Genomic DNA, 14,170 nt, shown 5'->3' with positions numbered 1-14,170 from the left:
AAGGCGCCCTGGACTCGAGCACAGTCAAGTATCACAAATGCTCGGGCTCCAGTGGCCATCTGTGCCCATCTGCATGCCCATCCATCACAGGGCCGTCTTACCAGGAAGGAGCAGAGGAAGATGAAGGAAACGAAGTAGAAATAAGCAAACTCGCTGCCACACTCTTTGCCGTGTGAGCCCGAATTCCGGTCACACATGCGGTTGGCCAGACATGCCAGCATGATCTCATGCCACGCTTCACCTGTGGCGCTCCTGACAAGAGAGAATGGCACACGTTTCTATTGGCTTGTAGTCAGCTGACTGATCTTTACCCTATAGAGCAGGACCCTTTAGTGAACATCACCACCCAAATGGGCAGGGCCTGGACCCGGATACCGTTACTGGCATTAGGGTCTTCCTGGCGTTCCTCCACCCTCTCACCTGAACAGCAGCATCAGAGCCTGGAAAAACGTCCGGAAGTTGTTGTGCCTGTTAATGGCCGTCTCGTCGTTCAGCTCAATGTTGCCAAAGACCTGAAAACAAGGATGGGGGGCAAGTGAGGCCCTGACCCAAAACGGCGGGAAGTGCCAGCTGAGTGCCCTGTGCCTCACCTGCATTCCAATGATGGCGTATATGAAGAAGAGCATAGCAATGAGCAGGCAGACGTAGGGCAAGGCCTGTAAAAAAAAAAAAAAAAAAAAAGAAGACGCTGGGTCAGTCGGCCCCCGCCAGTCCCAGAGAAGGCGTCACCAGCTCCTCGAGCCCACCTTGAAAGACTGGACAAACGTCCACAGCAGAATGCGGATTGTGTAGCCTTGACGAAGAAGTTTAATGAGGCGAGCCGCCCGGAAGAGTCTCAGGAAGCTCAGGTTGATTAGTTTATTCTGTGGAGAGAAGAGCAGGCATCGGGTGACTTAGTAAGGGTGAGGGTACAAGAGAGACACGCCGGGCAAAATGACCCCTTTAATTGCAACTCAGGCCCCTTCTTCATTCTGCCTGAAGCTGCCACAAAGGCTGGCATACTGTAATCTGTTCACTTAGAACAATAAAAGGGGTCATCGTGCTCGACTTCTCACTGCATCCATTCTGGCTAACAGGGTACGACACCCCCTACTAAGAAGACCCCTTCACTTTTGGCCCATCAATCTACACTCCATAACTCGTACTGACAAAGTGAAAACCTGCTCAGAAACGTTTGCAACTCGAAATCCCCCCATCCCTTCTTTCAGTTCTTTGTAGAAGCCCCTCGGTGGCAGTTCCAGCTTCTAAGTCTTCTGGGGTAAGTCTCTACAAGCTTTGCACACCAGGATTTGGGCAGATCCTCTCCAGCTCCATTAGATTAGGGTGGGAAGCGTCTGTGAACTGCCATCTTCAGGTCTCTCTATGCAGGTTTACTTCAAGGACCTCTCAGTATTTGGCTGCACTCACTCCTGCCTCGATTCTGACCAGACTCCAGGTGCCCACTGCGTGGCATTTCACCATATGGATGGCATCAGGTGGGTGATGAGCAGTGCCAGGTCCTTGCAGTTCTGCTCAGAGAGTTTCACTTTGTCTCACCAGACCAGAACCTTCTCTCAGAGTCCTTCTCTGCAATACCTGACTGTCCTCCTTCTCAGCAGAGAAGCCCTGAAGCTGTTAAAGTGACCACTGGGCTCTTCTTGCCCGGTTACTTAATTTGCCCCGGTGGTTCCAAACGTCTCTGCCAGCTCATGATTCTTGAGGCCGGTGTGCTCCTGGGGACTCTCAGAGCTGTACAGATGGTTTGACCCCGTTGCCCTGGCATGCCATGTGAGTTGTGGGACCCCCCCCCCATACCCAGGTGCCTTCCTAAACAATGTCCAGCCATCTCGTTTTGCCACAGGTGGTCTCCATTCAAGTCCTAGAAAGATCTCAAGGGTGATAACAGCAGTGTGGGGTGACAGCAAAGGGTCGTAATACATTTGCCAACCTCGCTGACAACGCGCCTTCACTTTGTCATTATGGGGTACTAAGTGTGGAGTGATGTATGCATTTGAAATAAAGAGCGACTGTGCACACCAAGGAGCGGCCAAGGCACTCAGAGGACAGCACACCAGTGCCACTTACCGCTGTCTGTGTGGAAATGATGCCACCAGTCAAGTGGGCCACGGCGTCCACGTCCGCAGAGGATGGTTTTGATGGAATCGACCCAAACAGGGAGGAGCAAAGCGGGGGAAAAAAGAAAAAACATCAGCGAGGGACATGGGGGACCCTAAGGGCCACTTCTTAGCCACACTACAACTCCTGGCACGACCCTCAGTGCTACTCACAATGATTTCGGTGACCACGATGTCCGTGATACTTCCCAGCACCGTAACAAAGTCAAAGACGTTCCAGGCATCCTTCAGGTAGTTCTGTTCAAAAGAAGACACCATGATAGGTGACACTTTCACACTGTCACCGAGAAAAGCGGCCACCTTATCGGGACAGGCTGCCGACCTGTCCGTCAGCCCGAGAGCAGCAGTGTCTGTCAGGGTGACAAGATGGCCACCACTGTGAAGCAGTGGCGCTCATCTGGGCAGGCATGCGTGACTGGACCGGCCAGCCCTGTGACCCCGAACTGCCAGTCAGTCTGCCCATTCATCCAACAGCCGGACAGGACAGCATGCAGCGTGAAGCGAGCGAGTCCTGGGCATGTGCGCGCGTCTCCTTGGATTACATCTCCGTCTCTGCCTCAAGTTCTGGGGCGAGAAATCCAAGGGACAAGCGCTGGCCGCCTGCCAGAGCGCTGTGCTGAAAACGACAGACTCAATTACCGCTGTCCCCGGCCCCTCGGGAAGGTGCGTGGCGACTGGCAGCAAGAGCGCGCGCCAAAGACGGAGCCACCTACCAGGGCACCAAACGCGATGATCTTCAGGATACACTCCAGGGAGAAGAGAGCCGTGAAGACGATGTTCAGGTGCTTCAGCATGGACTCGTAGATTTCTGGAGCTCCGTGGAACTGGAAGGTTAAAAAGATGGAGAAATGACACGGAATCATCATGCCGCCAGGGCACTCCGCCACCAACCACCCAGCCCGGTTCACCAAGTCCAATCAAAGCAGGGAGCTGGCACTGGGTGTGCCATACCTTCATCATCAGCACGACGGTGTTAAGCGCGATCATCGTCATGATGAAGTACTCAAACGGGGGCGACACCACGAACTTCCACATCTTGTACTGGAAGGCTTGCTTGTTCTGAGGCATGAAGCGAGTCAGAGGTTTGGCCCCGATGGTGAAGTCGATGCAGGCTCGCTGCAAAACGCAAACGGGGCGATTAGAAAGAGAAGCACTTTGGTGGGACCCTCGCTCCGCCAGCCGACTCTTCCTGTCACTCAGACATCAGCACACGTGTTGGCCCCGCCCGTTCTGCACGTGGCCACGCCCCCACACTTTCCTTTACTTTACTGTATGAAGTTTCTCGGCCCCTCCTGTCCCACATTCTAGTGTCTGTCCCTTTATGGCTCAGTCCCCCTCCTATCATCCATTCTTCACTGATTGTAACCCGTCACCTTTCTCTTTCTACAGCAAGTCGTATTCATATTCCTACCCACGGGCCCTAACGATGATGACGACCTTATCCTTTAAGCCCACCCCATCCCTCCAGGAGGATACCAGGGTTAGACGTTAGCTCCACCCACCCACACATATTCGCCAGCTAAGTGCCAGTCACCAGTCCCAATCTGGGTCACACAGAAACTGTCACATTGTGGAGGGCAATAGGAGAACTCTGCAAACGGGGCAGTACCCCCCATCAAGACCAAGTCATAGCCCCCTGTCCTGACATCATCGCCTTCCTACCTCGTTCTTCTCCAAGCTGCACTCCGACATCACTTTGTCTCCTTGCTCTTGAAAAGTGATGATGATGAGGGCCACAAAGATATTGACAAAGAAGAAGGGAAAGACCACAAAGTAGACCACATAGAAGATGGACATCTCCATGCGATAGCCGGGACTCGGTCCCTGATCCTCATAGGTGGCGTCCACAGAGTGCTTCAAGACCCTGCACGGAGCACAAGAGACACAGAGTCACCTACGGCGCTGCTCACCTGGCACGCTCGCTCACCCAATACTCACGTTGGCCAGCCCTCTCCAGTGGACACGGTGAAGAGGGTCAACAGGGCCCACAGCACGTTGTCATAGTGAAAATCGTACTTCCTCCACTCGCGGGGCTTCGCCTCCACATTCCCCTTCTCATAATCCAGAAATTCACCCCTAAAAGACAAAAGCATCAGAAGGACGCAGCGCAAGGACCCCGGGGGGCTAAGACCACACGCAAGCGAGGGAGGGCTACCTGCAGTCCTTCTCCAGCTCCTTGGACTCGTCCGTGCAGAAGAAAAAGCGGCCCTTGAAGAGCTGGACTGCGATGACAGCGAAGATGAACATGAAGAGCATGTAGACAATGAGGATGTTCAGGACGTTCTTGAGCGAGTTCACCACACAGTCGAAGACCGCCTGGGCACACAAGGGGCACGTCGTCAGAGCGCACACCCACACACTGGTCACACAAACACACACTGGTCACACACACACTGGTCACACACTGGTCACAGCACGCCGCACCTTCAGCTTGGGGAGCCTCTTGATGGTCTTGAGGGGCCGCAGGACGCGGAGGACTCGCAGAGACTTGATGGTGTTGATGTCTTTGCCTTTGCTTCCTCTGCAGAGAAGAAGAACTGGTAAGCCAAGACAGACCCACTGGCCCACATCCATAATGAGTGTCCAGCAGCGGACAGGTGAGTGCCAAGTGTCATGTGGCACAGCGGTTGGCGATGCCAGCCGGAGCCACAGAGGCCAAACGTTGAACCAGCAAGCCTGACTGAGAGTGCAGGCCGGTGCGGGAGAGACGTTGGGGAAAGAGGCAGGGTTGGCAGCCATCCACTGGCACTCAGGGCAGAGTTTGCCGGACACCGTGTGGCTCTCTGGGCGGTAAGCATGCGCATGTAAGGGCACCGTCTTACATGGCACTGTTAATGCATGCAGAAGACCAGCCAAGACCTGTCAGCTGGTAGGCGACTGGGCCCAACCCTCAATGGGAATGGCGAGTGCCCTCATTCACAGTGATGCTCTACTTGATGCGTGTGGCAGTGCCGGCTCAGGTGCCAGTTCAAGCTGCCATACTCGTCACACTGATTAGCTTTTCTGACCTGTTGGCTGCAGTGCTTCTGCTCCATCAATCGAGAACTGCCCAGTGCCACAGGAAGGCACCAGTGCCTGCCACTGGGCAGATGGTCTCCAACTAAAGGGCAGTCATCGTAAGAACTCTACCAGAATCAAAAGCAAAGAGGGCCTGAGACCTGGTGAGATGGTGTGGGGTGCCCGCTGTGTGCGGTATGCCTTAAGGGACTGGCACAGCCTGAAGGAGCGTCATGAGAAAGGCCGCTTATTACGGACTCCAGAAACGCCAACTCAAAATAGTGCTATGGGTGGCACCCAGATCCATTGCCACTGATGTGACCGGGCAAATCCCACCATGGTCAAGATCGAATAGAAGAGGAGAGGAGTCACGAAGGGAACTCGTACATTTCAAAAAAAGGAGAACTGGCATGAGCCGTCTGGGCATCGTCTGCTCCAGAGAGGGAGTGCGGTGCCCAGATGCTGGTCAGCTGTGCCAGGGGACTGCAGAGACTCCGCTGCGTGCTGGATAGCAGACCCTGACGTGTGGCCAGAGCCCAACGATGGACGGACAGGGACTGGAATGGCAGGACGAGTCATGCAGGCGCGCCATGCTTTTGCGCTCCCCGTTAGTGTGGCATGCACAGATGGCCGAGTGGAGGACACAGGAACAGACGGCTTTTGCAATGAGGCCCCGGCAGCTGTTTCTCCTTCTTGCTCTCGACTGTGGAGCTTTCTTTCCAGGGGAGTACGAAGGTGAGGCACTAAGGGGGGGGACTGGAAAGGAAGGCGGTGGCAGTGCCACTCTGCAGGTGAAACAGCATGGTGGTGGCCAGGGCAGATTGCAAAGGCAGAGAAGACGAGTGTCACAGGGTGATACCCCACCTGGTAACGCCTTGGTGCGATCTAGTGAGTGCAGGTAAGAAAAACAGACAAGTTACCTGTCACTGACATGAAATATACAGGACCCCCAGTACCCTCAGGACAGCTGAAGAGACGCCCACCCCACGGGCTCCACGAGGATGTCGTTCATGCAAGTCTCGGGTTAGAAGAGCAACCCATTTCAGGCCCCAGAGCCACGTGGCTCCTTCTCAGCACACAGACAGACGGACGGATGGACTGATGGATGGACAGTTTGACGGACAGATGGACAAAGTGCTTTTAGAAATGAGCCCCCCGAGTGAGAAAGACGCAGACAGACAAGCAGACGGGCAGTCAGATGAGCGTGAGATGCACGGACGGGCCACGCGTCCCCACAGTGGTGGCAGAGGGGCGCAGAGCCGGCGTGCATCAACATTCACAGAACAACAGAGACGATGATGCCAGTGCTTTACCCAATGAAGCTTCTGGAAAGATCCGGGCAAAAAAAACAAAACAAAAAACAAACAAACAGACAAACAAACAAACAGAGCAAGAGGTCACGTGATTAGTCAAATTGTCGTCCAGCACCAGGCCCCGCCTCCCCATGAAACAGATCCAGTGGCTATGGCACACCACCATTTGAACTCAGCTGAGCCCGAAGCGCAGTGCCATACGAGTCCAGACATCCACCACCCCAGACCACCCCGTCCCACTCAACATCTTCTGCAGTAGTTCATCTAACCCCTGGGGCAGCCGGACTGTGACCACAATGACACCCCAGAATGCACTTGTGGGACTGAATGGGCCACTGCATCACTTACGAAAAGGCAAAGGCGACCAGAGCACCGCTGACCACGATGAAGTCCAGAATGTTCCACAGGTCACGGAAATACGACCCCGGGTGGAGGAGCAAACCCAAATCGATCATCTGGAAAAGTGGAGACATGCAGCAGATGAGAGGCCATTACGCTGGCCAAACAGCAACCCCACCCCCTCCCGGACCCATGCCACTGACCTTGATGACCATCTCAAAGGTGAACACGCCAGTGAAGATGTAGTCCAGGTACTTAAGGACCTGCCGAGACAAACACGAAGTTCAACGGAGGAACAGCGCGCCAGAGGGCCCTCAAGGGGTCCCGGGACACTTACGTTGTTCCTGGGTGTGTCCGCCTGCACAGGGTCTTCTGCAGCCAGGGCGATGCTGCTCATCGCGATGACCACCAGGATGCACATCTCAAAGTAGCGCAGATTGACGACGTAGTGGCACAGCCTTCGAACCCTGGGAGAGAACAAGGACACCCATGGAGTGACGGAGCGGCGCCCTGGGCCATCGAAGACGCACACGGAGGGACGCGTGAACAGAATTACACAGAAACACACAGACACGCCAATGTAGACACACACACTCGTGCACACGTAGACATGATGATGTGAACACACACACACACACACACAAAGACAGAGAGAGACAGCTGCTGCACGTGGACACACACACACACACTCACTGAAACAGAGTGATGCGCTTTCTGGACCCCAACACACACTCATGGACACACACACACTCGTGAACACACACGTGGACAAACACACATAGACACACATACACACGTGTACAAAACATATGGACACACACACTCACACTCACGTAGACACACATGCACACACATGTGGACACACACACTCACATTTCAATTTGTACACAAATTCCACAGATTGGTGCCCCCTCCCTACTTACGGGTTGGTGGGGCTGAACACAAACATGGAGCTGTAGGGCAGGATGTGCCGCGGCCCTTTGCTGCTCATGTCTTCCAGGTTCTTCTTCTCTTCCGTGGGCGGCGGAGCCGAGAAGTCGACGCTGTTAACTGAAGCAGAAGCAGGCCGTGATTGGAGGGCGGCATACGGACGCTTTGCGAGACTCCCCCACCCCGTAGCGCCCCCCAATGGTACTGACTAGCAATGACAGTGGTCTCCCCTGGCGGAGCAGTGACGGTGACCGGAATGGCAATGCTATTGGTGGTGCCCGCCGTGCCCGTCATGTTACTCTGGTTGTCCGAGTCCTCAGGCTTCTCGTCCACTGGCTCCAGACTCCCTAACTGCTGCGGTGCCGTGCCCTCCTGGGTGACGCTCTCTGGCTTGGCTTGCCTCTCTCTGGTAAGAGTGGAAAAAGAAAAAAAGAAAGAAGGAAAAGAAAGAAAGAAAGGAGTCAAGTGGACAGTGGCGTGGAGTGTGCCAATTGCTGCCAAGGCCCCCTTACTTTGCCCGGCGCTCTCCGTCCTTGTCACAGTTGTCCTCGTAGGTTGACAGAGCCTTGCCGCGGTGCTTGTGCCTCTTCTCGGGCCGCTCTCCGTTTTCACCCGAACGGTTGTGTCTGGTGCGCTTCTCGCTCTTGGCCGCCCCGTTATTCAGGGCGCCGTTGCCCTCCTTGACGTGGCGGTGAGAGCGGTGGCGCCGATGCTCCTTGTCGCCGCCGCCTTCCTCCGGTGCCCCCTGGTGGTGGTGCCTCTTCCCTCCTTCTCGACTTCTGCTGCGCTCCCCTTTGCCCTCGTGCTCTTTGCTCCTGCCGTGGTGCGACCGGTGCTTGCCATTGGTGTTGTCGGGTGCCAGCGGATCTCCGCTTTTGTCCCGGTGGTGGTGGTGCTTGCGGGGGGCCGGTTGCTGGCCGTCTGGCGGAGGCGGAAGGTCGGCTGGCTGAGCATCGTTGTCGACGCTGTTGTGCAGTTCGTCGCGGGGCTCCACCACCAGAGGGCGGTCCAGATGCGTTTTCATGTCGGGTCGGATGTGCAGCATGGAGGAGAGGCGCAGACGTTCCTCCGGCTCCAGCTCGCTGTATAGCGCCTCACAGCTGGCGCGCAGGTTCTGCTGTCGGATCTTGGAGGTCCGCTGCTCCCACACAGACATCATCTTCATGGACTTGTGCTGCTCCTTTCTGAAAAAAGGAAGGACGCGTGTCAGCATCAACAGGGCCTGGCAGTGATGGCTGTGCCACCGTTGCCACTGGATGGAGATGCCCATGTGACCCTGACAGTACAACTCCGCTCCCCAAAATGAAGTGAAATGGGTGGACCCTTCAGCAGCCAGGCCCCCAGAAGCAGAAGAGTAAAGAAGAAAGGCAAAACACATGACAGCCATCCAGATACATGGCAAGTCATTTGGGAAAAGCTGGCGTAAGGAAGGTTTGGCTGGGGGTACGGATCGAATCCGGAGAAATGAGCGTGTGGTCACAAAGGAGGAAGAGTCAGTGATCAGATGGAGAAGTCAAAGGCAGAGGGTCAGTCGGTCCGTCCATCCAGCAACCAGGTCACGGGGGGCAGAAGCACAGACAGCCAACACTAGCGGCGAGCTGTGAAGCGACATGAGAGCCAGTCCGGCGTGGCACCGACCCTGTGGACCACTGGCATAAGTAAGTAGGGCAGCTGGTGACCAGGCTAACAGACACGGACACACAAGCACAGTCATCGTGGGGAGACACAGAGATGAGCTGATGTTCACAGACGATGCCCGCCACACAGAGGGCACTGCACATGGCATGAGGATGACTTAGTAAATTAACAGATCCAACTCACGGTGATTTAACGCTGGAGATTGACGAACTGCGAGAAACAGCACCTCGAGTTTGCTTTACAAAACTGCACATGCAAAAAAAAAAACAATGAGACAAAAAAAAAAAAAATCTGGGTAGAGATCAAACAGATGGCAGCGCCAGCAAATGGTCCTGAGCCTCCCGGCGGGCACCTTCCAGCAGCCAAACTGCTAAAGAAAAACTAGTGAGATAAGAGACAGTGACAAGTTGACACAGAATAACAAAGAGCAGCCAGCAGAGGGCACTCTCCTGCAACTGCATGTGGGACAGGCAGAGGAAGAGGAGGAGGAGGAGGAGGAGGAGGAAGAGGACAAATGCAAAACAGAGCAAGCGATCGAGGAAGACTGGGAGGAAAAGGGTGAGAGAATGCTGCCCACAGGGGGTGCTTTCCTCGGAAGCCTTGGACTGTTTTTTTCCCACCAGGCGTGCAGCGGCCGGATCTCGAAAGCCAAGGCTGGCCACTCCATGCCAGCCTTGGTCAAAGACAGTGACGCCTTTGAGTGCCACCCGATGTCCTGCTCTCCTTGTTGCCTTTCTGAAGCTCCTCAAAGGGCTTGGGGTGGGGTGGGTGGAGGGTTTGGGGGGGTGCCACACCTGAGGAGGAAACTGGGGCAGGACCACCAAATGGAACAAGGCCATCAGGCTGGACTGAAGATCACAGCCACAGACAACAGAAGAAGGGAATGCCACACAGAAAAAGAAAACTTGACATCCTGACCAGCGAGACATGGGGGAAGAACAGGCATGGCAGCGGAGGGGGGGCACTCTGACTTACGCCGCGATGGAGATGTTCGCTGCCGACAGAGGGCTCACATCGGCCACCTCTTTGGCCTTTTGAATGGCAAGTTTTTGACTGGTCGCCTCTTCAAGTTCTTCTTCATCCTTAACAGGAGAAACATGAAATGTGAGTAGAGGACAGGGCAGGGCACCCGCTACCAGTCACCCGGCGGGCAAAGCCAGCAATGACCCCAGCAAATGGAGAGGGGTGCCCGGGATGTTACAGTACCCACCCACGGCCACAGGGGCAAGAATGAGCAACCTCCGCCTTTCACAAGTTACAGTGCCAACCACCAAAGGCGACAGACAAGGACGGAGTGAAATGAGGATGGATGGACACAGGTGGACATGGACGAAGCAACAGAGCAGAGGGGCTTAGGGCAGCCGAGACATGCCAGAGTGGGCAGAATAAATGGGCCAGCCTGAGGCCGATCCTTCCTACCTTTGTCAGCTCCTGCGCATTTGCCAGGTTGTCCACAGCGATGGCCAAGAAGACATTGAGGAGAGTATCTGTTCAGACGGCAGCTGAGGAAATTGGACGAACAATGTGGCATCCCCGTCCCCACCACGGCTTCCTGCTCAGCGTGACCCCCCTTAATTCCCATGTGGAACTAGGCTCTGCCTTGGCAGGATTCTGCAGTGCCACAATGTCTCCAAATGCTGTGCCAAATGGCCACCCCGTCTTCTCAAAGGATACAGTTCCCAAACAGGGTCAGGACAATGAAGTAGATGGATGAGAGCATTCCTCGCTGGACGCCACCCTGGGATTCAATCCCATGATACATCACTGCATTCCAGTCCTCACCAGTCAGGATCTTCATAAAGAGAGGGAGACAAGTGGGCCAAAATTCACACAAGCTGTGGCACGGCTGAGCTCCACCTGGCATGGTGCTGAACCTCAAAACAAGAGCTGGCATCTGACCCCACTTTTCACCTCACCAAGACTGCTGCCCCCAAGGTGCAGAGATCACCTCAGTGAGTCTGTAGCTGGAGTAGCAGGATGCCCACCCCGAGACCCCCTTCCAGCTGGGCACATCATGCACACTCTTACCTGGAACACAGTCAGAATGGCAGCTGGGAACGTGTCAAAGTTGGTCGTCGGCGTCTCATCTGCAAAGTTGAACCTGGAGAGGGCAGAAAAGGATCAATGAGACATGCGGCCATTGGGGTCCACTCTGGGGGTCCACGTGTATTGCACTCCGTAAGCTAGACGTCTATCTCCAGAAGGTACGATCCTCCTACACGTGGTGGACAAGGCAAACCCCCTAAAAAGGGGGGACCGAATCTGAGCGGCCATCACATGGCCTTACGACACTCACTGTCCTCCGAAGAGCTGCATCCCCAGGAGGGCAAAGACCACGATGAAGAGGAAGAGCAGGAAGAGGAGGCTGATGATGGACTTCATGGAATTGAGCAGTGACACAACCAGGTTCCTCAGAGAATTCCAGTATCTGGGCACAAGAGATAAGAAACATGGCATTACACGTCACACATGCAGGGTGACCGTGTGCCAGGCAGTGCCCAGGCACAGTGTCATGTCCAAATCCAGAATATCTGTGTGAAATGTAAGGAGGAGCCCAGCTATCATCCCAGGCGGCGATCATTACCTGCCACCACGACAGGCCCTCTGCCCCAGCATGCCAGTCTTGGGGTCCTACTTACTTGGTCACTTTAAATATCCTGAGCAATCGCAGTGCTCTGAGGACGCTGATTCCAAAAGAGGCTCCCGGCTTCACCACCGCCCAGATGACCTCGAAAATGCTGCCCACGATGACCTGGGGGTCACAAGGAAAGGGACAGATGGACTGAAGTGCTGCAAGTCCCAGCCAATCCCACCCAGTCGGCAGGCAGGCTGCGCAGGAATTCCAAGGTGGCACTGGGGCTTCTGTACTTACACCAAAGTCAAAGCAGTTAAACGAGGAGTGGAAGTAGTTCCTAGGACCGAGGCCGTACATTTTCAGTGCCATCTCGCTAAGGAAGAGGCCCAGGAAGACAAACTCAGCGAAATCTAACAAAGGGAAAAGCATGGCAGGTGAGGACTGGCATGAAAATGTCAAAGAGGAAACCTGGGACAGAAGGTGGGCACCGTCTGGCACTCAATGGACTCTTTGCCATTCGCTTGTCTATACAGCACCACCAACAAAGCACTTGACATTAGAATGTGCCAACGGGGGGTGATCTGGTGCTGCCTTGCGGAGAATGGGCACAGGCAGACAGAGGGTGAAGCACTCCTGTCACCCAATGCCACCCCTACAGTCACACACACACACACAGCAATGAGGACGTCCCACTGGCCCATCATTTAGCTGGCAGCAGCTTGAGCTCATCTTCATCTCTTGAACCAGTGATGGGCACCTCCTTAAAGGGGCCACTGAGGGAGCCCTCTGCTCAGGCACAACGCAGACATGCACAACTACAAGCCCAATGGCACCTACAGAGGGCATCCGAGAGCCACTGCGGCTGGTCGTAGTGAACGATGGCCACGCAGAGGGTGTTGAGCGCCACCAGGCAGAGCACAATCCAGTAGAAACTTTGCGCCTTGACCATACGCCGAATGCAGAAGCGCAGTCGCTTCTCCTTGCGCCGAAAGTATGAGGAGCTGTCGTTCTTCCCACTCTTCAGACTGGCACGAGCGAAGGGGGAGCCTGCAAGAACACAGAGATAATTACAATGAGCCTGGCAAACTCCACCAACATGGCAGGAGAGCGCTGAGAACGTGAGGTCTGTACCACCTCTGTAGGGCATCAAAGCCAGCTTGAAAAGAAAAAAAAGGGCCTGCAGACATACATAGGAATGTACAGTGCCAGGACTGAGTGGCACAGAAACAGGGCAAACAAAGAGACAGTTAAAAGACCTTGAGCCTGACAGAAACACAAGCTAAATACAAGATGGAGGAGGATAGGCAGGCAGACGGATGGAGATGGCAGAGGGTGAGAATCCAGATGAGTGCCACCTTCAGTCTGCAGCCCTTGGAGTGCCCTTTTGTACGTGGGTACCTCTTGGCTTGAAGATTTGGAACATGCAAGAAAATGTCCACAGCACACTGCTGTGCCAAGCCTGGACTTGTCCGTTCACGTCATGCCAGTCAAGGGCTCCCTGGTGACTTTTAAGATGGCTGACAGGCATCAGGTTTGCTTGTCCTTTAAGGGGGTATCAGGAAGCTGAGATCAGCAAGCGGACGAAATGTGGCGCACTGGCCTGGCGTGTTTGATGAGCAGCTTATGAAATGCGACCTTTTTGTGTTTTTTCACCATCTCGTCTGCTCCTCCCTTTCCTTTTCCATTCCTGCTCTTTGTCTTCAGCATGTTACGTCCTAACGGCCGCCCTCTGGAGCCTCGCCAGTGGGGACACCAGGAGACTCCATTGTAGTAAACAATGACACCTTACGGTTCTAAAAAGTGCCACCACACCCGGGCACAAGCACCGAGAGGACCTCAGCCCACAGACGGAGCAACGGAGGGAGGCCGAGATCGAGCGTCCGGACCCCCACAGCAACATTCGCCTTGTCGAGTATAAAATGGTCATCGCTGTTGGGATTGGTCACCATTGTGGCTTAAGCAGAGTGACCTTCCCGCCGGCCATTACCCAGCAGTGACCCTGGTCCACCCATGGAACTAATCCTGCCAGCAGGACGAAGGATCCAATTGATTGAACCCTCAAAGGGAGACCACCAGTCGAGAGCCCCATCTCAGGTGACTGTCAGTGCCGACGATGGGCAGATTCCTTGACAGAGGGGTCCAGTATCTCCACTTGATGTGCCCATTTAAAATGTCTGGCACTTTGGGCACCAATGCACAGGTGAGGGCCATGTGCAATATGGGGGGTTTAGTTTATAAGACACAGGAAGGTCGAAATTCACGTT

General features: G+C 54.8%; 1 protein-coding gene across 1 annotated transcript in view; it reads right to left on the bottom strand.

The window, feature by feature from the left end:
• cacna1ba (calcium channel, voltage-dependent, N type, alpha 1B subunit, a) overlaps positions 1-14,170 on the bottom strand; it is a 65,909-nt gene that overhangs the window by 11,796 nt on the left and 39,943 nt on the right. The window contains exons 11-39 of the mRNA XM_039775812.1: positions 12,744-12,953; positions 12,204-12,316; positions 11,971-12,083; positions 11,628-11,759; positions 11,360-11,432; positions 11,006-11,123; positions 10,751-10,818; positions 10,307-10,413; positions 9,515-9,577; positions 8,206-8,877; positions 7,903-8,099; positions 7,687-7,813; positions 7,101-7,230; positions 6,967-7,026; positions 6,773-6,879; positions 6,425-6,436; positions 5,976-5,996; positions 4,539-4,635; positions 4,270-4,430; positions 4,053-4,190; positions 3,777-3,978; positions 3,066-3,230; positions 2,828-2,938; positions 2,268-2,351; positions 2,065-2,070; positions 747-863; positions 591-656; positions 421-512; positions 102-252 (exon numbers count right to left, since the gene is read on the bottom strand). Coding sequence (XP_039631746.1) covers positions 102-252; positions 421-512; positions 591-656; positions 747-863; positions 2,065-2,070; positions 2,268-2,351; positions 2,828-2,938; positions 3,066-3,230; positions 3,777-3,978; positions 4,053-4,190; positions 4,270-4,430; positions 4,539-4,635; positions 5,976-5,996; positions 6,425-6,436; positions 6,773-6,879; positions 6,967-7,026; positions 7,101-7,230; positions 7,687-7,813; positions 7,903-8,099; positions 8,206-8,877; positions 9,515-9,577; positions 10,307-10,413; positions 10,751-10,818; positions 11,006-11,123; positions 11,360-11,432; positions 11,628-11,759; positions 11,971-12,083; positions 12,204-12,316; positions 12,744-12,953 — 3,713 coding nt within the window. The remainder of the gene's footprint in view (positions 1-101; positions 253-420; positions 513-590; positions 657-746; positions 864-2,064; positions 2,071-2,267; positions 2,352-2,827; positions 2,939-3,065; positions 3,231-3,776; positions 3,979-4,052; positions 4,191-4,269; positions 4,431-4,538; positions 4,636-5,975; positions 5,997-6,424; positions 6,437-6,772; positions 6,880-6,966; positions 7,027-7,100; positions 7,231-7,686; positions 7,814-7,902; positions 8,100-8,205; positions 8,878-9,514; positions 9,578-10,306; positions 10,414-10,750; positions 10,819-11,005; positions 11,124-11,359; positions 11,433-11,627; positions 11,760-11,970; positions 12,084-12,203; positions 12,317-12,743; positions 12,954-14,170) is intronic.

The sequence above is a fragment of the Polypterus senegalus genome, chromosome 13 (assembly GCF_016835505.1).
Source record: "Polypterus senegalus isolate Bchr_013 chromosome 13, ASM1683550v1, whole genome shotgun sequence".
Taxonomy (NCBI): Eukaryota; Metazoa; Chordata; class Cladistia; order Polypteriformes; family Polypteridae; genus Polypterus; species Polypterus senegalus.
Note: the sequence above shows the minus strand (reverse complement) of the source record. Positions and strands in the feature narration are given on the sequence as shown.